This window comes from Dermochelys coriacea, chromosome 4, assembly GCF_009764565.3.
Source record: "Dermochelys coriacea isolate rDerCor1 chromosome 4, rDerCor1.pri.v4, whole genome shotgun sequence".
Taxonomy (NCBI): Eukaryota; Metazoa; Chordata; order Testudines; family Dermochelyidae; genus Dermochelys; species Dermochelys coriacea.
This window is the reverse complement of record NC_050071.1, coordinates 94,855,378-94,880,198: the sequence shown is the minus strand read 5'-3', so window position 1 is coordinate 94,880,198 and position 24,821 is coordinate 94,855,378. Positions and strand designations below refer to the sequence as shown.

The window sequence follows — 24,821 nt, the reverse complement described above, 5'->3', positions numbered from 1 at the left end:
GCTTTGTCTGGGAAAGAAAAAGCCTTTGCCCCTTTAAGGATTGCTGCATCCCCTCCCTTCCTCATGGGCTTGAAGAGAGGAGGAGGATGGCACTCTGTTGCTGATTGGTAGGACAGAGTGCAACATAAGCCTATTCACTCCCACATACTCAGTGGGGAGGTGTTATAAGCCCTTCTGCCTGCTCAAGGGTGCCATTCTGTGCTAGGAAGAAAACTTCCCCCTCCTTCCTCTCTTGAAATTAGAGTAGGATCCAGTGTGGCAGCCTTGCTGTGGGTATTATGCTAATCACCTTTATGGGGCTAGGAAGGAATTTTGCCCTCACTGCCAAACTGGCCTGGGAGGGTTGGGTTTGTTACCTTCCTCTCAGGAGTGCAGGGACTCAGTGGGGTAGGTTTACTTGTAAAATTCATTTTGTCACAACTGGCACAACTTGGCAGGTACCCAGTTCAGATTGTTCAGTAAGGGGTCTGATTCCCTGATCAACTGGAATTGGATTAGGAGAAGGTATCCCCTAAAGAAGGTGCAGCAGAGCTCCTAATGTCTGATACAATGAAGAGACAACCCCATCTTCTCCACCCTCTCATCCCTTATACAAGGGGAGAGTGACAGGGAGCCTGAAATGGTGCTGGGACCAATTTATTGGAGTGGGGAGGATGATGGCAACCATTCAGATTGCAATAGGAGGGATGACCTGCAATGAATGAGTTATTGCCCAGTAGTTCTCAGATGTATTGTTTAATAAAACTGTGGCCTTGCTAAACCACATTTCTGGTGTCTTGTCTTTCTGCCTGCATTGCCCAAGACAACATAGCATAGGTACCTATTGGGGCTCTTATAAACCTAAATGAATATAACACTGACCTAAAGCAAACACTGCATCTCAGAAATCAGTCCGAAAGTCTGTAACAATGTTAATCAATCCTTTGCACTGGCCACTGAATGTTGCTTGATTGGCTCCCCAGCAACAAATACACTTTCGCTGTATCTATGTCTCAGCTATCACACCATGTGTTCATGCACTCCAGCTTGCCACATTTATTTTTTGGGTGGCAGAAGTCACTTTAAGATGGAGAAACCATTCTGCATTAGATACAATGGTGTCATGTTCTGGCAATTTGATTGGGAACTGGGCTCAGAGCTACATGTATTGTTCCAAGCTTCCAGGGAATTCAGTGATGGGGAGTTCTTTAAAGGGAATTAGTACATAGATTCATAGATACTAAGGTCAGAAGGGACCATTCTGATCATCTAGTCCGACCTCCTGCACCGCGCAGGCCACAGAATCTCACCCACCCACTCCTATGAAAAACCTCACCCATGTCTGAGCTATTGAAGTCCTTAAATCATGGTTCAAAAACTTCAAGGAGCAGAGAAGCCTCCCTCAAGTCAACCATGCCCCATGCTACAGAGGAAGGCGAAAAACCTCCAGGGCCTCTCCAAACTTCCCTGGAGGAAAATTCCTTCCCGACCCTAAATATGGCAATCAGCTAAACCCTGAGCATATGGGCAAGATTCACCAGCCAGATACCCAGGAAAGAATTTTCTATAGTAACTCAGATCCCATTCATCTAATATCCCATCTCAGGGGATTTGGCCTATTTACCCTGAATATTTAAAGATCAATTACTTACCAAAATCCCATTATCCCATCATACCATTTCCTCCATAAACTTATCAAGCAGAATCTTAAAACCAGATAGATCTTTTGCCCCCACTGCTTCCCTTGGAAGGTTATTCCAAAACTTCACTCCTCTGATGGTTAAAAACCTTCATCTAATTTCAAGTCTAAACTTCCTGGTGGCCAGTTTATACCCATTTGTTCTTATGTCCACATTGGTGCTGAGCTTAAATAATTCCTCTCCCTCTCCGGTATTTATCCCTCTGATATATTTATAGAGAGCAATCATATCTCCCCTCAACCTTCTTTTACTTAGGCTAAACAAGCCAAGCTCCTTAAGTCTCCTTTCATAAGACAAGTTTTCCATTCCTCAGATCATCCTAGTAGCCCTTCTCTGTACCTGCTCCAGTTTGAATTCATCCTTTTTATACATGGGAGACCAGAACTGCACACAGTATTCTAGGTGAGGTCTCACCAGTGCCTTGTATAACGGTACTAAAACCTCCTTATCCCTACTGGAAATGCCTCTCCTGATGCATCCCAAAACCGCATTAGCTTTTTTCACAGCCATATCACATTGGCAGCTCATAGTCATCCTATGATCAACCAATACTCCAAGGTCCTTCTCCTCTTCCGTTACTTATAATTGATGGGTCCCCAACTTATAACTAAAATTCTTGTTTTTAATTCCTAAATGCATAACCTTACACTTCTCACTATTAAATTTCATCCTATTACTATTACTCCAGTTTACAAGGTCATCCAGATCCTCCTGTATAATAGCCCGATCCTTCTCCGAATTGGCAATACCTCCCAGCTTTGTATCATCTGCAAACTTTATTAGCACACTCCCACTTTTTGTGCCAAGGTCAGTAATAAAAAGATTAAATAAGATTGGTCCCAAAACCGATCCCTGAGGAACTCCACTGGTAACCTCCCTCCAACCTGACAGTTCGCCTTTCAGTAGGACCCGTTGCAGTCTCCCCTTTAACCAAGTCCTTATCCACCTTTTGATGTTCATATTGATCCCCATCTTCTCCAATTTAACTAATAATTCCCCATGTGGCACGGTATCAAATGCCTTACTGAAATCTAGGTAAATTAGATCCACTGTATTTCCTTTATCTAAAAGATCTGTTACTTTTTCAAAAAAGGAGATCAGGTTGGTTTGGCACGATCTACCTTTTGTAAAACCATGTTGTATTTTGTCCCATTTACCATTGACTTCAATGTCCTTAACTAATTTCTCCTTCAAAATTTTTTCCAGGACCTTGCATACTACAGATGTCAAACTAACTGGCCTGTAGTTACCCGGATCACTTTTTTCCCCTTTCTTAAAAATAGGAACTATATTAGCAATTCTCCAATCATTCGGTACTACTCCTGAGTTTACAGATTCATTAAAAATTCTTGCTAATGGGCTTGCAATTTCAGGTGCCAATTCCTTTAATATTCTTGGATGAAGATTATCTGGGCCCCCCGATTTAGTCCCATTAAGCTGTTTCAGTTTTGCTTCTACCTCCGATATGGTAATATCTACCTCTATATCCTCCTTCCCATTTGTCATGCTACCATTATCCCCAAGATCCTCTTTAGCCTTATTAAAGACTGAGGCAAAATATTTGTTTAGATATTGGGCCATGCCTAGATTATCTTTAACCTCCACTCCATCCACAGAGTTAAGCGGCCCCACTTCTTCCTTCTTAGTTTTCTTCTTATTTATATGGCTATAGAACCTTTTACTATTGGTTTTAATTCCCTTTGCAAGGTCCAACTCTACTCGACTTTTAGCCTGTCTCACTTTATCCCTACATGTTCTGACCTCAATTAGGTAGCTTTCCTTGCTGATCCCTCCCATCTTCCACTCCCTGTATGCTTTCTGCTTCTTCTTAATCACCTCTCTAAGATGCTTCCTCATCCAGCTTGGTCTACAGCTCCTTCCTATGAATTTTTTCCCCTTTCTTGGGATACAGGCTTCTGATAGCTTCTGCAGTTTTGATTTAAAGTAATCCCAGGCCTCCTCTACCATAAGTTCTTCAGTCCAATCCACTTCCCTAACTAATTTCCTTAATTTTTGAAAGTCAGCCCTTTTGAAATCAAAAACCCTAGTTGCAGATTTATTTTTGTTAATCCTTCCATTTAGTTTGAACTGAATTAGCTCATGATCACTTGAGCCAAGATTGTCCCCTACAACCATTTCTTCTATGAGGTCCTCGCTACTCACCAAAATTAAATCTAAAATGGCATCCCCTCTAGTCAGTTCAGCAACTACTTGATGAAGGAATCCATCAGCTATCGCATCTAGGAAAATCTGAGCCCTATTATTATTACTAGCACTGGTCCTCCAGTCTATATCTGGGAAGTTAAAGTCTCCCATGATCACGCAGTTTCCATTAGTATTTACTTTATTAAAGACATTAAAAAGGGCTCTATCCATATCCAAATTAGATCCCGGAGGTCTATAGCACACCCCAAGCACTATCGTAGGAGAGGCTTTACTAGTTTTCTTCCCCAATGTAATTTTTGCCCAGACGGACTCGGTCTTATCCATTGCATCGCTTCTTATTTCTTTACATTCTACCTCATCATTGATATACAATGCTACTCCACCACCTTTACCTTTGTTTCTGTCTTTCCTAAACAGCACATACCCTTCAATACCTGTAGTCCAGTCATGACTACTATTCCACCATGTTTCTGTTATCCCTATATCTGGTTTCACTTCCTGCACCAGTAGCTCTAGTTCCTCCATTTTGTTACCTAGACTCCTCGCATTGGTGTACAAACATCTTAATTTTTGCTGTTTGGACTCGCTCACATTTTGTACCCTATTAGGCACAGTCATTCTACAGCCAGTATAACCTATTAGACTAGTATCCACACCGCCCTCGCTCCTTATATACATTCTCCTACCCACGGCTGTATCCTTTCTTACTTCATCTTCTTCCCTCTCAATGCTAAAATCTGGCGTGGAGATTTTCTGGACATCTCCCATCCATCTCCCCCCAGTTCCTAGTTTAAAGCTCTCTTTATCAGTTGTGCCAGCCTCCATCCTAGAAGTCTATTTCCTTCCCTACTCAGATGAAGTCCATCCCGAGAGAACTGTCCTCTGTCCGTAAATGTCTCCCAGTGGCCATACATCCCAAAGCCCTCCTTATAGCACCACTGCCTAAGCCATCTGTTGACAGTCATAATCTTGTCACACCTTTGTTGCCCTTCTCTAGGAACAGGAAGGATCCCACTAAAGATCACCTGAGCCTCCATTTCCTTAAGCGTCTTCCCCAGCCTAGCATAGTCTCCCTTAATACTTTCCAGCGAGAATCTAGCCGTATCATTTGTTCCCACATGAAGGATAATTAGGGGATTCTTTCCCGCTCCCTTTAGGATCCTTTTCTACCTCAGGTCTACATCCCAAATCTTAGCACCTGGAAGACAGCACACCCTTCTATTCTCTGGATCAGCTCTAGTTACAGGCCTGTCTATTCTTCTCAATAAAGAGTCCCCGATCACATAGACCTGCCTTTTCCTGGTGATGGTGCTATTCTCCAGTCTCTCCCCTGTTCCCTCTGGCTGCAAGTTCTTTCCATTCCTATTTTCCCTTATAATCCTCTTCAACCCATCCTGTATCCTCCTGGGGCTCATATTTGGTGTAGTCTCCCTTGACTCTTCTGCTTTTCCTATAGGACTAGCCTCTCTTCTCTTCTTCCTTACCCTTCACCTTCAACAAGTACCTGCTAGGTCCCTTCTTCATTTTCCAACTCTGCAAACCTGTTCCTAAGCTCTATTTCTCCTTCACTAGCCCGTCTTTTCCTCAGCCTGGGTCTTTTAGTCACATGCTTCCACTGACCACTTTCCTCACCCAGTCTCCCCTCAAAATTCCCCAGCCCTGCTTCCATCTGTGAGTCTGAGCTTTTCCCTTCAGATACCTCATGTCTTTGCTCCATCATCTGCTCAAACCCCTTCCTAAACTCAACGAGACTTTCCACCTGCATCTCCAAACCTCAGATCTTTTCCTCCATCAGCTCTAACAGACGGCATTTCATTCAGAAAAAACTCTTACCAGGTCCCCCCTCCAGGATCATGTACATACCACAGCTTCCACATCCAGTCATCCTCAATGTGTCTTTCACTAAAAGAGTCACTCCCACAGCTGCCTCCGTATCTGTCATAGCCTTCCCACCTAAGTCCTGTTAATCTGGGAAACAGAAGTCACACCAAAAAGACCACCCCCCCCAGCAAAAGCAAACCCCAAACAAGCACCACAATTCAAACTCCCCTGTTTACAGCTCTGTTTGCTAGCTCCTGTGCCGCTACAGCTGTCTGTGCTGCTGCCTGACTGGCTGGCTACCTTTATAGGGCCCCTAGTCAGAAGCCCCACCCCCTAATCAGGCTCAGCTGCTCTCCCAGCACAAAACCCCTACACACACACACACACACACACACATACTAAAAATACAAAACCAAGTACAACTACCTCCTCCAACAGAACTCCCACTCAAACTCCCCTGTTTACAGCTCTGTTTGCTAGCTCCTGTGCTGCTGCAGCTGTCTAACAAATTTGTTAGTCTCTAAGGTGCCACAAGTACTCCTTTTCTTTTTTATATAAGAAGTGAAATGCTGTATCTACACAAGATTCCCCAGATCCTATTTCTTGTTCTTTTTTAATAACTGACTGACTTTCAATTATGTTCCAATGAATATCAAATAGTTTTGTTTTCCCTACAAGGGTTTGCTATTGCTAAGCAGCTGTGACCCATTGAAAATTTTTTTTTTATTTAATTCAGAAGTGACTCAATATTGTTTTAAAAATTATTCAAAAGATGAAGGATAATTAACTTCTCAAGCCAAAAACAGCAGTGACCGATGTTTTCTAGTCTTTGTAGGAAAAGGTTTATTTTTAAAGCCAGTAATATTTGCTTGATTACTCAAGAAGCAAGGTACCACTCAATCTGAGTAATGATTGTAGAACATGGCCCATAGATTATAAATGCAAGCTCATGTTCAAGATGGTCTTCTTGCTGTATATTTAACCTCTTCTAAGGAGCTATTCAAACCATGGCATCAGTTATTGTTTGTTTGTTTTTTTAAATAAGCCAAATGAAATCTATTTTAACTTATTGTATTTCTATCAACTGCTCCTTTTCTTTAAAAGGAAGACAACCCTGTAAGTTTAACACGTACCATATTTTAAAATGTAAGCACATTTGTAAGCAAAAACTGTAATATCTAACAAAAAATTTTAAAAAATAAAATAAAAAAGGGGATGTACCTTTTGTAACTATTAAACAAGAGTTAGTTTAGAGATTGCCCTCTGCCACACAGAAATCAGAGAGCTGTTCTCAATTGAGCCCATCCATTTCATTTCTCATTTTTATGACATCCGAAATTTTCAGAATGTCTTCCCTTTCTGCCTCTTTTCCCCAATCACATATCAGCACACTATGTAGGTTATGATGCACCATAATATGATTTCTCTGTAGCTTGTAACTCCAGACAAATTTAAACTGTATGAAGTGGCCTTAATGGATCATTTTATGAACTGCCACAGTTCCTCTAACAACTAGCTCACAACTATGCTTCCGTCAGGAGAGCAAGAAATTAGGGTCCAATCTCATCAGGTGCTGATTATTCTCAATGCCCATCAATATCAAGGGGAGTTGTAAGAGATTAGAACCTTGTAAAATCCATCCCTTTGTTTCCTTCAAAGTTTAATTATTTAGGCAGTCCACAAACCAGCCTATGGCCCTTAAAGAAGGAGGATTCCCAATCCCCACTCTCTCTCTCTCTCTCCCCCCCCCCCTCTGTGATATGAGCCAGCCACTTAGTAAAGTAGGAGTGTCAGGTTTGTTCTGAAAGCCAAATTTCCTCAACAGCAGCTGAGATCACTACTTCCACTTCATATGAGAAGAACAAAGCATCCTCCTGATAGGTTCACAAATGTGCCATATTTTCTGGCAAGTAAGGATAGAAGAATAACCAGAATCAAGAAGCATAGGCATATAAAAGAATGCAAAAGCTTTCAGAGAAATATATTCCTTATTTCTGCAGTGAGATTTTAAGTGTGACTAAGTGTGACTTGCGTATGGAGTTTAAAAGCCCCTTGTTATATCTACTTTAACATAATTTTGCCAGATAGTCATATTAATTTGCACCTCCTTGTTCATTATTTTACATTGCCTTTTCTTCTCTGCATACAGATTAATAAAATTTCATGCCCCAATTTTTCAAGGATGACTAGTGATTTGGGGTACCTTACTTTAGACACCTTAGAGGGGCCTGATTTTCAGGGAATGAGTGCTTAGCATTTTCTGAAAATCAGCTTTTTAAAGCGTCTCAAGTAGGATACCTCAAATCACTAGAATATAGAGCTGTACTACCCCAGTTGCCTCATACTGGATTCCAGATTTATTTTACATCAAAACTAGGAAGATGAGAGCAGCCTATCCAGAAGTCTGCATTAGGATAAGGAGAAAGTCAGAAGGTTGATACATGTATATTTAGCAGGGTGAATGGAAATATTTTATATCAGCTGAATACTATGTGTGGACATATGTGTGTGTACCTGCCTTATCTTATGAAAATAATTGAAAATAGCAGCAGTAATAGAACATTTTCCTAAAAGTTTTCAATAAGAAATGAAACACTTTGCCTGCAAACTGGAGCCAAAATGTTCCCAATTTTCTAATGGACGTGGTAACCAAAGTTAAGCAGAGAAAGTTAATTTCAGCAATAGAATGTAAAGTTCCAAATAACACGTTGGAATTCTCCATTCATCCTTCAAGCATCTATTATTCTTTCTAGGGCACCAAGGTGTAGTATGTGAGCACAGACTAATGAAGCTTAAAAAGATTTTGTCCTTTCCATTACAAAAAGGCTTTTTTTCATTCCTTAAAAAACACAAATCTAGACTTAGTGAAAGATATCAGATTTACAGCACTGGAAACTGATCTGATCTGAATTTGAATTAATGACCTGGATGTAGCCTATTACATTATTCTGACATCACACACACTTTAAGGATGCCCTTTTATCCATTTATTTCTAGACAGCCTGGAAAAGAGGTCTACTTGTGTCATCAGTGTGCTTTAAACTAAAGCTGTTCTAATTGCTCTAGGAAAAAAGAATAATAAATAATAATCAGAATAATCTGAAAGGATGCTGGAGACAGTTTTGCTGATTTATGGGTGTCCCATACATTAGACCTAACCAATAACATTGGGTCTGAGTCTCCTCACACATATACTAGTTTTACACTAGTGTAATTTCATTGATTTTAGTTGCTTATGCTGGTTAAGTAAGATCAGAATCAGGCCCCTTTTGCCTGGGCATTTTGCAGTACAATTTCAGTGTGTATTATGTAGACACTTTCTTCTAAGGAAGAGATTGAGTATGACAGAAAAACACACCTACCTTTTTTCCATCTACTTTCTCATTTAATAGTGAAAATCTAGGGCAAAGGATATAAAGGATTCAGATGGAATGCTAAATACCAGGAAATGAACTGGGGATGTGTGTGGGGGGGGGGGGGTATCACATTTCCTAATTGTCAGACTTGTATGATCTTAATCCACTTCAGCCTGTTCTCAGTTTAAAGATAGATCCCAAGACTTAGTTATCAATCACCACATTCATTAGTTTTTTATTCTGGCCACCCATCCTAAGCACAATGAGAAGACCAGACATTATGGGTCTTGTTGCAAATCATCCTCCACAGACTGAAATGAATATAGAGATTCAATGCGACTTGAATTTGGCAGAGGCAGAGCTGTTACCTGGATACAGATTCAGTTTTATTTCCAGACATCCTAACTGCTTCAATTGTATGGTATTTCTTTAGACTGATTGATTTTTTAATAGGGAAAGAGCTGATAATTTTGTATATTTTACCATCTTTCTGGAACTGGCAAAAAATGCCCATTCCTTAGTCTCCCCAAGAGAAGTAAAACGCTGTTTCATGGATATATACTTCAAATGAAAAAGGCAGGCAGTATCATCCAGCACTGAAATAAGAGACAGCTATGCTGCTAAACCACTGAATGCATTTCAATTAAAAAAAAAAATTCTTTACGAGCAAAAAAACCCCCAAAAGTACACAAGCAACTACAACCCTACGGTACTGTACACAACTAAAAGCAAAAAGTTATATAATGTGCTACCTTCTTTCTCTGTCATCACAGGTATGATTTAATTGCAGGCACGTCAACTTTGCTGTGAAGGTAACAAAGAACTGGCTTTTTTTAAATTGTTGCTCTCTAATAAATCATTAATTTGTTAATTCCATATCAAACTTCCAATTAATTAATGGATTGAGTAACTAAGAAATTAAGTACATCTGCAAATCTATCTTCAATGAAATATGATTGTGGTTCTGAAATCATGTGTATTTAAAGTTAATAACAAAACACTTGTATTTTATTGGTGAAGGAGAGGAGGAGATCTTGTAGCCTGTTCAGAAAGTTTTATTGCAATTTGTACATTAACTTTCTCCTGAAAATAGATAATTATGTTTATAAATTGGTATGTGTAATGATAAAGGAGCAATATGTTGTGCCACTTAGAGATATTTAAATATATTTATTTCATACACACATATATATATAAAATATATATATTTTAAAACTTATCAAAAAGTGCTTGTAAGAGTTACTATTGAAAACAATCAATATAATGTATGTCCAAGGCAGCAAGTATATCAAAAATTAATTTTCAGACTCAAAAATTGTTTCCCCCAATTACTTTTTAATGATTTTTAAACATAAACAGTCAAAATCAGGTATTCTCTGCAACTGAAGCAGCATAGCAGACCCGAAAAAAAGCATAATTTACTTATAGTTTTATGTGGATGTTCTAAGACATTTGTTTACATTCTACAAGTAGACTACACTGAGTTTACAGTGCTTATTTGTATCATCTTGTTAAAATACAAACTATATTTCAGCTTCCTTCTCTTTAGTTAAGACTAGTACTCACCTACAAAGGTGAGCAGGATCACCAATAGGAGGATGAGAGCACAGATGCATGGAATCAGTATTAGTAGCAAAAGTCGAAGGTATTTGGCAGAAGCCAGCTTCTGAGAGCAACCATCCATATTATCTTCATCTGTTCCTAAGACCTGAAACACAGAAGAGTTCAGTTTTATCATTCCGATGTCACTCGGAAACTCTAATGATATATTTTAAGACTAGTATTATCTGATACACATAAACAGCAGTACTGCAGAAATATATGCCGTAAATATATTTAGGTCATAAACGAAAGGTAATATAAAAATTTGAACTGCCCTGTCAACAAATAAGCAGTACATATAAGTTGCATATTTAACTCATTCTTCAATGTGTCAGAAAGTATAGCTCCACCACCAGCATTTCAGAAACTTGTTTGCTGAACTTTTTAAATGGCTAGGCTGAGTGAACGTCATTGCATTTTGAGAGACATAAAATACATACAAAATTTTAAACAATAGAGGCTAAATTCTGCCCACCTTACCCAGATGTGCAGAAAGTAGTCCATTACAAAAAACAGTTATTAAATGGCTGCATAACTGACTCCATCTTTTCAAAGGATATATTATTAAGGAATCTGTCAGTCTGTTATAAATCCTGTTTTAAATAATAATACTCAGCTCTTAAGCACCATGATGCTTTTATATCTTCAAACACACTTTACAAACTATAACTTATTATTCCTCACTGCACACTCTGAAGCTGATAAATATTATTTCCACTTTACAAATGGGGACATGAAGGACTAGGGATCTTAAGTTGAATTTTCTGAATTCAGTGGAACTACTCAATGTGCATAAAGTTAAACATGTGCAAAAGTCTTTGAAGGATCAAGTTTTAGAATGCTTGATGTACCCAGAAAAAAGCCCTTATATGCCAGAACTGTATTCAGGCCTATGCTTCAGTTTACTAGAAAAATACTGTCCCTTTTAAACGAGACAAAACAAATTATTAACACGGTTAATGGGAAGAGTGGATTTGTTGTCATTCAATTTTTGTAAAAGTACATACACAATCCTGGTTTTAAAAAAATTTAAAATTCTACATTTTTTTTTGTTGCTAGGGTGAACAACATGCATTTGATAAGGTCATAGGATGGTAAAGTTATTAATTTCAGACTGCGTCTCCCCTAAAGCTGACTCATCAATTGAGTGATATGAGCAATCATCTAAGTTCTTTGTCAGGAAAATCTAAGTTAAGTATCCTCACAACTTCTTGTCAACTGTCTAAATGGGCCATCTTGATTATCACTACAAAAGTTTTTTTCTCCTGATGATAATAGCTCATCTTAACTAATTAGCCTCTCACCGTTTGTATGGCAACTTCCAACTTATCTGTATCTATATCTATACATCGTCTTACTATATGTTCCATGCTATGCAGCCGATGAAGTGGGCTGTAGCCCACGAAAGCTTATGCTCTAATAAATTTGTTAGTCTCTAAGGTGCCACAAGTACTCATGTTCTTTTTGCAGCTACAGACGAACACGGCTTCTACTCTGAAACCTGTCATACTGAAGTTTGTCCCTTTTGCACTCGATAGAGGGAGACAGTGACAGGACACAAGAGTACAAATGCATCCGTTACCATGACAGTATCTTACCCAAACACATAGAAAGGGACTCTGGGAAGCTGAAATCCATAACCTATGGCTGGGATCTTTGCCCACCATATAAATGCCAATTCTTAAGTGTTCTCCCACTGGTAGTTTCTGTTATAAATGCCTTTTTGTGGAGAACAGGATACCAGATTGTCTGACATAAACCAAAGTTTGACTGCTGCTTAAGAAACTGTTTCTTAACACAGAGGTCTTATTTATGTCCTAGGCTTAGCCCTCCCTTTTATGGAGGTGGCTGAGAAGATTGCAGACGACAAGTATCTAGAATAGGATTCTTTGACATCATCCAATCCATCCAGTGCTAGAATGGCACAAACAATACTGGTGTGCAAGATGGATGCGAGACAACTCTCCATCCAGATAACATAGGAGCTATCATCTGTTTTTGATATGATTTATTATGAGTTGCGGTTGATCCAATTGTATGGACAGGAGGAAATGACCAGGATTTCATGACTATGATTCCATTTATTTCTTTTGAACATCACTGGGTAATGTTACTCATCTGCACTGAGAACCCTCCAGTATGGAATTCCACACAGATTTCTTGTGTCACCATTGCTGTTCAAAGTAACATTGAAAACTGATATGGCAGCAGCATAGCCTGAGCTATTAGCAGTAACTCATGATACCCAAATAAGCATTGCTACCTCTTCTTATCACAGTTATTCAGTCTCAGCACAGTTGCATTGTCTGGCTCAGGTTGCAGGTCAAGCTACAGATGATAGAGATATTGCTTTCATGACAAGGAGAGCATTTGAAGCCGGTCACTTTGGGGCCAGGGTACTGGTAGCTTTTTATATGGTTTTCCCGAGTGAGTTGACAGGACTCCCAACTTAGAGGCCACAACAAACTGAATATGTTTCAGAGTAGCAGCCGTGTTAGTCTGTATTCGCAAAAAGAAAAGGAGTACTTGTGGCACCTTAGAGACTAACATCCGATGAAGTGAGCTGTAGCTCACGAAAGCTTATGCTCAAATGAATTTGTTAGTCTCTAAGGTGCCACAAGGCCTCCTGTTCTTTTAACAAACTGAATATGGAAACCAATGTCTCATCAGTTGCCAGGAGTACTTTTTTAACCCCCAAAATATTCAGAAGTTGCAATCTTTTTTCTGGACTAAGACCAGAATCTAGGCTTTTGTGACCTCTCAGCTAAATTACTGCAATGCACTCTTTAGGTTGTATCTACTGCACAGTATGCACAAGATTCTTCACCAATGAGAGTCCGTGAGCAGAACTTGCAGTCTAATGTTCAGCAAGTGCACTTCAAAAAACTAATCATTTCAGTTTTTAGGTCCCAGGCAAAGCCTATTGAAATCATCCTGGCTAATAACCATTGACGGACACCTAATTCTCCATGAACATGTATTTAGTTCTTTTTTTAATGCTGTTATAGTTTTGGACTTCACATCATCATCCCCTGGCAAAGAGGGAATAGTATTCCAATAGTAATAAAGTCCTTCACTGCAGGCTATTCCAGGAGATAAAGGACCTTTCATGTATAGCTGACAATGTTGGGAACTATTGCCCAATTGCTAAAAGTAACTGGCAGTCAGTGTAAATGCTGACCCATGGCAGTATCAAATGCTGAGCTTAAGAATAATGGAGATATAATATGAGACATCATAATAAAGTTTTGTTGTCACGTACAGAACTGAGAAAACAGCCAGCAGTGTAGGACCATCAATTTACTTAATTAATTTTCAATTTTCTTCCATGTGGGGAAAAGGAGATTTAACATTGGTCCTACATGAGATCTTAATTCTTTATTCTGTGCTGTGTGGCATATAAGTGAAAATATGAGAATAGAGTTGCAGCCACCATAGTACAGTTGCCTGAAGAGTCATGTAAGGCGAGACCTAAAACATGTTATGACATACTTGTCATGCCAGTGCAGACATGAACTTCTAAAAGCCCTTCACCATGTGTTCCTCAGTCTCTGTGAGAGACATTTCCAGAGTGCTACTGACATCTATGTGAGCCATTGTATGAAAGAATCTGTGTACTAGAGATGTATCACAGGAATCAGAAATATTTAAAAACATGACCAGTAATGGTCAAAATGGTTATAAAGATCTTAAATGTTAATTTAATAGTTTTTGTATCTATCTATAGCCAATACATATTTTAAGATATTTTCTTTATTACAATTCAGTTGCTAAAGGCAACCAAAGTAAATTCTAACGATTTCACTGACAATCTACTTTCACAGATGTTAATGTGATATTACGGAATTATTAGATATAAATTTGGATAGGATAGGTCCATCAATGGTTATTAGCCAAGATGGCCAAGGATGCAACCCCATGTTCTGGGTATCCCTAACCTCTGACTTCCAAAAGCTGGGAGTGGATGACGGGATGGATCACACAATAATTGCATGTTCTCTTCATTCCATCTGAAGCACCTGGCATTGGCCACTGTCGGAAGACAGAATACTGGACTAGATGGAGGATTGGTCTGACCCAGTATGGCTATTTTTATGTCCTTATGTCCAATAGAGTTAATTATAAAAGCATTCCACTTGCTATATTATAGAATCCCTGATGCCATTCTCTTCCCTGCCACCACCCAAACTTTGGGATGGGCCAGAAATTAGAATCATAAGGTCAGAAGGGACTACAAGGGTCATCTAGTCTAACCCCCTGCCAATATGCATGATTTGTTGTGTCTGAGCCATCCAAGACAGATAGCTATCCAGCCTCCTTTTGAAAACCTCCAGCAAAGGAGCTTCCACAACCTACCTAGGCAATCTAGTCAATTCATGCACCAAAATTTGTCCTAAAAGTAATACTTTTGACTACTTGACCCTCAGGAATAAATACCACCCCCATCACAACAAGGGGTATATTTTTCAATAGAACCAATAGGGGAAAGACAAACCCTGGAGTCCTGAGAGAAGGGGTCAAGGGAGGGGCAAGCTTGACTGCTCAGGGCCTTCCCACTCAGAATACATGTGGAGATCCAGGTTGGGGGAGGGAAAGAGTTGATGGTCTTACGTATCATCCTCCCTTTATTTCTGTATGTGACGCCTTCAGGGCATACAGAAGCCATTCTGCTGCCATTACTACCTGTTATCCCACCCTTCCTGCCCTATAATGCATGTATGATTTGAGCTTTGTTTCTAGGTTGCGGTGGATCTGATCAATAGTTTCTGAGAATCAAGATGGAATGTTTCCTTCAGGGAAAAATTGACAAGGTATCCAGTTTCCCCCCCCCCACACACACACACACTTTCCTTGCACCATCCTGGAGACCTGGCTTTAGATTAATAAGGAGTAAAGACAGGGATTTAAAAGCTGTACATTTATAAATGCATTCGTAATTTCTTTGCAATTTGTGGCAAGTGTCCACTGAGTATCAAGAGGCTCAAAGATAAACATTAGTAAGAGAGCCAAGAGAAAATTGTTGGAACCTGCTTGCCTGTAGAAAGATGTTAACTCTTCATAGACTAAGCTACTCTTCATGTGTACCCTCATTCCCCTTTCTGAGAAAAGGGTGAGAAGACTGGGGGATGGGCTGAATCCTAGCGGTGAGGATGAAGGGGGCTGACCCTGAATATTGGTTATTTGACAGGGAGACCACTTAACGCTGCGCTGGACCCAAATAAATGCCTGGTGTTTGTTTTGGTGTCTCTCCCCACACCACAGCTAATAAAGTTGCAGCCTTCCACTTTAAAATTCATCACTATGTCTGCATTTATTTCTCCTGCATGTCCTAATCAAAGTTATGTTGTTTAACTATTGCTGACCTGGTGGACAGGGTCTTGTAGCAAGAAATAGTACTGTAAATGCCTCCTGTAGCATGAAAGTACATAAACTTCCCTGTATAAATAAGACAGATATAGACTCATAATGACAATACCAAAGAGTCATAAAAAGTTGATTCAATGAGGGTTTCTTTCAATTAAGTTATGGGCTCACTGGTAGTCTGAAAACTTAACCTTCATTTTGTGCGGTTATAAAAATCATTTTTCTTTAACATAATCAGTTTCCATATTAATACAGGTGTCAGCTGTGAATATACAACATGCTTAAAACATCAAACTGCAGGCTAAAACATTCTCTCCTACTGAACTGCTATTAACTGCTACTTAACTAAGCTTCATTCTTCCTGTATTGATTGCTATAAAGAAAATAAAACTTGCAATAAGCATGAGCCAATTTTAATTCAGTCTACAAGAAAAACCTAATTTGATGATAGCCAAAACACTCCTTTAATCCCCATTGTCCACAGCGCAGCTGGCTCTGTCAAGTGGGAAAGGCTCATTCTGTCCCATTCTGTTACTTTGCCTGATTCTGGTCTCAGCCCACTATGAACCAAATGTGGGGGACAATGCACAAGAAAGATACAGAATGGGGGACATCAAAAAAATCAAAATGCTGTGTGAGTCATTCCTTCAGTTGAAATATTTTTCCCGTTACATCAGAAATAAAGAAGGTTAACAATTTTCAACAAATGTGTTTGTCACAGAGGTAACTTTGGGACTATGATGAGGGGCATTTGAGTGATACAGTGTTCACTATGTGTTAGAGCAGGGGTTGGCAAACTACGGCCCGCTGGCCAAATCCAACCCACCAGCCATTTTAATCTGGCCCTTGAGCTCCCACTGGGGAGCGGGATCTGGGGCTTGCCCCACTCCGGCGCTCCAGCCAGGGAGCAAGATTGGGGGCCTCTCCATGGGTTAGAACATATGTTTGACTTAGCCATCAATTTTCCATGCCTTTGTCTGCATAACTGCAATGTACACTACACAGGGCTACACCTTTAACCAACTCAGAAATTTAAAATAGTTCAGAAGGCAGTAGCTTGCTTGTTAAGTAGTTTCCCACCAGCAGCATGTAACAAGAGTGCTCTGTGATCTGCACAGGCAGCCAGTGGATCACCAAATTGAGCTTAGAGTGTTAATATTGACCTATAAAGTCCTAACTGGCTTGGGATCTTCCTGTTTAAGGGACAGGCCCTCTCCTCATGCCATACTGCTACACCTGTTGTGGGAAGAGGCAATCAAACTGGAGCTCCCTCCTTTTAAAAGGGAGGTAGCTGCTGGTATACTATTCTTTGTGGGGCCTTAGACTTTGGAATTAACTCCAACTGCACTCCACCCCACACTTTGGTCAGGGAACAGTGTAGGTCCATCGCTTTTCCCAGGTTGTTATTGAGGAAGAGGTGAGCTGACAGCTGGGAAGTGCTCACTGAGGCTGGAGTCTGTGGCTATACTCTGTTTCTTTTCATTAGCTTCTGGTTTGGGGAGAAGCTACTGTATTTCTGTATGTTTAATATATGGTAAGTGCCTTCTTAGAGCTTTAGGTAAGTGCCTATTTTATGTTTACAAAAATCTAAAAAAAAACCAAATATACTGCATGTATTCCAAGGCTTGGTTTAGAAATCAGAAAGTTATTAAAATTCAAACTACTGGCCTCAAATCTGACCTGAAGCTAAGCTAAACTCAGCACAGCTCAGGGTGAAATAGGGCAAAGGGCTGGGAGGAAGATGGCTATTTGCCCTCTTTTTAGTTTCCTTGGTTTCTGGGTATCCAGCAGAGCACTGGTTTAGTCTGGTCTCCAATGTAGATAAAGCCAGAACAGCTTTATGCCACGCACCCTTACAGCTCTCAGTGTAGAGAGGTGGTAGGGGAGAGGTACTACATTCCTCAGGAAGGCTGCTGCAGTTAATTATAAAGTAGAGCAGCCCTCCTGAGGAATGCAGCACCTCTCCCCCTATCATTGCTCTACACTGAGAGCTGTGAGGGTGGATGGCATAGAACTGTTCTGCCAATTCCCTGCCCCCTGGGAAACCCCCTTTTCCAGGAGTAATATCTCTGCACTGGTTCCACTATTTTAACTGCTCCTTTTCAACAACGAGTTAGTGGCATAGTGTAGCCATAGTGTAAGACAGAATCACAGAAATGTATGGCTGGAAGGGACCTTGAGAGGACTAATCCAGCCCCCTGTGCTAAGGCAGGACCAAGTAAACCTAGACCATCCCTTACAGGTATTTATCCAACTTCTTCCTCAAAAGCTCCAATGATAGGGATTCCATAAACATTGGAATAGACTTCCAAAGGAGGTTAACTATCCTCATAATTTGGCAGTTTTTACTGATATCTAACCTAAATCTCCTTTGCTGCAGATTAAGCTGATTCCTTCTTGTCCTACTTCAATGGACATAGAGAACAACTGCTCACTGTCCTCTTTGATCAGGCCCCTCCTCAGCCTTCTTTTAGAGACTAAAAATACCCAGTTTTTTTACCCTTTCCTCATAGATCACCTTTTCTAAACCTTTTATCATTTTTGTTGCTTTCCTCTGGATTTTCTCCAATTTGTCCACATCTTTCTTAAAGTGTGCAGCCCAAAAGAGGATACAATACTACATCTGAGGCCTCACTAGTGCTGGATAGAACAATTACCTCCCATGTCTGACATACAACACTCCTGTTAATACACCCCAGAATTATATTAACTTTTTGCAACTGCATCAAATTGTTTGGCTCATATTCAATTTGTTATCCACTCTAATCCCAGATCTTTTTTCTGCAGTACTACTGCCTAGCCAGGTTTTCCCCATTTTGTAATAGTGCATTTGATTTTTCCTTCCTAAGTGCAGAGCTTTGCACTTGTCTTTATTGAATTTCATCTTGTTTACTTCAGGCCAATTCTCCAATTTATCAATGTCATTTCGAATCCTAATCTGTCCTCCAAAGTGCTTGCAATTCCTCCCAGCTTGGTGTCATCCACACATTTTATAAGCATACTTTCCACTCCATTATGCAAATCATGAATGAATATGTTGAAAAGCACTGGACCCAAGACAGACCTCTGTGGGACCCCACTAGACACAACCTCCCAGTTTGACAGTGAACCATTTAACAGTCTTTCAATTAGTTATGCACTCACCTTAGTTCATCTACATTTCTTTAGTTTGCTTGTCAGAATCTCATGTGGGACTGTGTCAAAAGCCTTACTAAAATGAGGATATATCCCATCTACTACTCTTCTTCCCTCCTCCTTCCCCCCATCTATCCACTAGGCCAGTAACCCTGTCAAAGAAGCAAATTAGGTTGATTTGGCATGATTTGTTCTTGACAAATCCATGTTGACTTTTACTTATTGCCTTATTATATTCTAGGTGCTTACAAACTGATTGTTTAATAATTTGTTTCAGTATCTTTCCAGGTATCAAGGTTAGGCTAACTGGTTTATAATTCCATAGTGTAGGCTAGAATTAGAATCACTATACCTAGTTTTATATCTCAGTGTGGCAGTCTCCATGATAAATAGCGCCAGGTTGTACTGGTGACTATAATGATCTCCATACGTTTTATACTGTGAGCCAGGCATAGCTCCTAATTTCCATAAAATCCAATTACTCAGCCCTTTCCAAAATTTATAATGGAGAAGGAAGAAAGAGGACATTTATCAGAGAACTTGGGAACTGGTTTTCCTCTCAAGGGGAGCATTGCTGAACACCATTTATCACAAAGTGCAATTATTTGTTAAGTATTATTTCCTCAACACTGTACTATGCATGTGTGTCATGGAATCAATAAATTATAGGAGTCAGAGTAACCTGCAGTTAGACAGATAGCCAGGGATGCTTCAAAAGTCTTACAACCTGATCTTGCTGAATTTTCAACACAATTTTGGCCTACAAAATACTTGAATTGGTGACAAACTAACTCAAATTCTAGGCTCTTTCCTTGTCTGTAATAGCTGCAGGTAAAGGTGTAAAAACAATGAGGAGTCCTTGTGGCACCTTAGAGAGGCCTCGTTAGTGCTACAAAAAGTAATTTTCCCTCTGTTGATATTCACCCCTTCTTGTCAACTGTTGGGAAATGGGCTACATTCACCCTAACTGAATTGGCCTCGTTAGCACTGACTCCCCACTTGGTAAGGCAACTCCCATCTTTTCATGTGCTGTATATTTATACCTGCTTACTGTATTTTCCACTCTATGCATCTAATGAAGTGGGTTATATACCACAAAAGCTTATGCCCAAATAAATTTGTTAGTCTCTAAGGCGCCACAAAGTCTCGTCGTCGTTTTTGCAGATACAGACTAACACGGCTACCCCTCTGAAAGGTAAAGGTGTGTGACCTTGTTGTACATTTACACCAAACCTAGCACAATGATGTCCTCGACCATGATTGGGGGTCTTAGGCACTACAGTCACACTAATAGTAAGAAGATGATGATGATGATTGATGATAAGATTAAGCTTTAAACATCAAGATATCAGCCTGTTGGGTGAACTTAAGAAAAATCATTTGAAGAGAAGACAGAAGCGAACAACCCTGGAGATGAAATATCAGCTGAATGAAAGGGATGCGAGTGTTGTGAAGGAACAATGTAAACAGAAAGGGATCACACTTAGTCATAGACTTGAAAGATATTCAGCACAAAGCTCTCAGTATCAGACAGAAAACAGACTCTTCATGAGAGACCCTAAGAGATTCTTTGATCTGATGGGCATTAAAAGCGGAATAGGAAAAACGGAAAAAAAAGAAAGCCATTAAGTCATGTGGAAGCGTATTAGCACTACTGGAAGGAAATCTGGTATGAGAAGTTACAACATGATCAGACAGAGAGATGGATTAAAAATGTGAGAAATTAAAAAACCACACAATAGAAGATGATGCAGGAATATCAAAGAAAGAAATAGATGAGGTACTGAGAGGAATGAAAAATTGGAAAGCACCCAGACAGCTGGGGTGCATGGATTCTGGCTGAAACACCTAACAACTCTCCATGATTGTTTATTTGAATAACTTAATAAATGTTTGAAGAACAGATTCCCAGGATGGATAGTGACAGGGAGAATCATCCTCATGCAAAAACAGAAAGAAGGACACAGTGATCCTATGAATTAGAGGCCAATCATGTGTTTACCAACTATGTGTAAACTTCTAACAGCAATTTTGGCAAAGGAGATCCAGATAGTGCTAGCTCACAATGGAATGCTGCTTCCTGAGCAAAAAGGTAAACATTCAAGGGACAAGAGATCACATTAGGCTTTACAGGAGAATCACAGAAGATATAAAACAAAAATGAAAAATTTAGAGATGGTGTGGATAAACTACCAAAAAGCATATGAAATTCGTGGATCATCAAGACACTGAAAATGCACAAGATTCATCCAAAGATCGTTTCCTTTCTGCAGCGATCTATGGTTAACAACAGGAACATTCTGTTGGGGAAAAAATAAACATCTAGGCCCTAAAGTGAATAAAGCTCCTCAAAATGCAACAGGCAAAATTGCTAACAAGGCTTGTATGCGATTTACAAACATGGTGCTCAACATAGAGCAAAAAGTCCCTTGAAAAAGTTAAGAATATGCTGATGTTAGGACATGTTGTTCTGCATAACTTTCCTATTCAAATAAGAAAAATAAAGGTTATGTATACTGAACTAAGATATTAAAATATGAAGAAAACAGCTGAATGGTAGAAAAGAAGTGTTACATTTTGTTAGTTTAATGTTAATGGTTTATGACAATGTATGTTAAATGGTAAAAGGATAGTTGATGTAACGTTAACGACTTAACAACATAAATTATGAAAGACTGAGTAAATGTACAACTGGGTACATGAAATGTTAGATGATATAGAAGGATAAATTAAATGTATAAAAAGGACAAGTGAACAAAGGCCCAAGTTGTAGGACCCAGTCCAGAGACTGAGACAACCATCATGGAGAGCTTCCCAGTACCCCAGAACTTGGTAATTTGGGCCCCTAGCTGTTCCATCTTATCTGGATTATTGTATGTCATATGTTTATAATCAGAAAATATAAGTGACAACAATTCAGTCTGAAAATGTATAAATAAAGGAGAAAATGGACTAAGCCTAAATTGGATGGACTCATGCTGTAGTTTCCCACCTTCCTACTTGACTCTATCTGGAATGGACTCTGATGAGATCCAAATTAAAAAAGAAATCTTTCAAGAGGATTACTCATCGCCAATGCTTTTCAGGATAGCAATGCTGCTGCTGACATGGATGTTCAAGGATATAAATTGCAGATCAGCAAAGAGCAATAACCAGTTAACCAGTTGTTGTACGTGGATGATCTGAAACTATATGGACAGCCACAAAAGGAGATACAGAGATTGATGACATGTAGAAAAGTTTAGTGAAGATATAAAGCTACTAGTTGGCTTGACTAAATGTGCATCAGAAGAGGGGCAAACTTGTACAATCAGATAACATACAAGTTAATGAAGATACTCTCCAAGATCTCTCAGCATGGCCCCTACAAGTACCTTGGAATCAGGGAACTGTTTGAGTTCAACATAAAGTCAAAGAAAGATTATTACAGGTTAATAAAAACCACTCTAAGGACAAAACAACTTGAAGAATTTGATCAAAGCCATTAATATGTGGGCAGTAACTAGTTGTACGGCAGACTGCTGGATTGATCAAGAGGAAAGAAAAAAATTGACATCCAAACAAGAAAGCTCCTGGTGATGCATATGGTACAAAACTGGCAGCCATTTTGAGCACCAGTCAGATCCAGCCCAGCTCTGCAAGGAGAAGACAGAGCTTACAGGGTAACCCAAATTGAATCTGTGGGTTGGATCACAATACAGTTTCTTTACAGGAGTCAGTGAGATTGAGACTAAGAAAACACCATGAAGGAAGACTTTTACACTGGAGGCCAAATGTCTTCATGAGGTGTATTACATCTTTGAACCAAAGACAGTGTGCGAGCCTAACAACTACAGTAATTTACAGTTTTTCTTAAAGTTGTGTCTGTGCTCAATTGTGTGGATGCTGAAACAATTGGTTATGTAATACAACTAAATGCTTTATTTAATCGTCAAAATATCCAGGGTGATCTTATGTGAAACCAGAAGATCTTTGATTGTTAGAAGTCCCAATCCTTGTATTTATTTTTGAAGGTATTAATATCTATTAGGGCTTAGGCCACAGGTTATATTCTTCATTTTAAAGGAAAATAACACATTTGTAGTTAGTGATGTTAATCTAACTAGGGTACATTGAAACTGCTGTGCTGTAACACTTTATCTTTGGAGAGTTATTCCGTAAAAAGAAATTTTGAAACTACTAAATGTGTGTGTGTGTGCGCGTGCATAACTGTCTTATAATAAAAAGACTGGTACTGGATTCATAAGAAGGGAAAGAAAGTGAATCCTATTATAATTTCCACTTAGTATTTAGAGGCTTCCCATAGAAAATCCAGTCTCTTACAAAAATATGAATTCATGATCTGTGAAAATACTTTAAGTCAGATAGAGGAGTTCTGTAGCACAGAACTGGTAAGTAAGTTTACTTACCTCTCCTCTCTGTATGTTACCTATAAAATAATGAATATTAATCAAGACGTGGACAAGAGGTGCATTTGACAATCTGAAAAGGTCTGCTATCTGTGGAGGAAGCAACTGACAATGAAGAATATAATATCAAAATATATGAGGAGTCAACCAGAGTAAAAGATCATCTGGTTGCAGTAACAAGCAATGGTCGAGCATACATCCCAGTCCAAGAAAGGAGAAAGCAAATCACCAAAGAAAGACTTGAAAGACTTACGCAGAAATCAGTGCACAGACAGTGGTGGAGAGAGATCAAATGCATTCATGATTGAAGAGTAACAAACTCAGGGCTTGTAGAAAGATACCTCAAAAAAAGAGAGAGACAGAGAGCCTCATTATGAGTGCATAAGAGCAGTTCTTCAGGCTTAACTACTTTTGAAACACAATTGACCAACAGAACCGTTCCCCAAACTGCAGAATGTGTTCTGAAAAGGAAGAGATGACGGAGCATGTGTTGAGTGCCTACAGAAGCTTGGCTGAGAGAAAATATATGAACAGACAGACACAATGAGGGCACCAAGAGTCTGAACCGGAGCCTCTGTGGGAAGTATGGATTTAAACAAACCATACAGTATTATGACCTCAGAACTGAAAGTGCTATAGAGAATGAAGAGGCTAAGATTTTATGAGATCTTCAAATCACCTGGGCCTGATGAAATCCATCCTAGAATATCGAAGGAGCTTACTGAAGAGATATCTGAGCCATTAGCAATTATCTTTGAAAAGTCATGGAAGACTGGAAAAGGGCAAATATAGTGCCCATCTCCAAAAAGGGAAATAAAGACAACCTGGGGGATTACAGACCAGTCAGCTTAACTTTTGTACCCAGAAAGATAATGGAGCAAATAATTAAGAAAACAATTTATAAACACCTAGAAGATAATAAGGTGACAAATAGTCAGCATGGATTTGTCAAGAACAAATTGCGTCAAACCAACCTGATAGCTTTCTTTGGGTAACAAGCCTTGTGGATGGGGGGGAACCGGTAGATGTGTTATATCTTGACTTTAAAAAAAAAAAAAAAAGGAGTACTTGTGGCACCTTAGAGACTAACAAATTTATTAGAGCATAAGCTTTCGTGAGCTACAGCTCACTTCATCGGATGCATCCGATGAAGTGAGCTGTAGCTCACGAAAGCTTATGCTCTAATAAATTTGTTAGTCTCTAAGGTGCCACAAGTACTCCTTTTCTTTTTGCGAATACAGACTAACACGGCTGCTACTCTGAAACCTATCTTGACTTTAGTAAGGCTT

The 24,821-nt window shown here is 39.5% G+C and overlaps 1 protein-coding gene across 1 annotated transcript in view; it reads right to left on the bottom strand.

The window, feature by feature from the left end:
* The window catches only part of CORIN (corin, serine peptidase), a 324,441-nt gene that overhangs the window by 272,588 nt on the left and 27,032 nt on the right, over positions 1-24,821 (bottom strand). Inside the window, exon 2 of the mRNA XM_038400915.2 lies at positions 10,589-10,730. Within this exon, the coding sequence (XP_038256843.1) occupies positions 10,589-10,730 (142 nt within the window). The remainder of the gene's footprint in view (positions 1-10,588; positions 10,731-24,821) is intronic.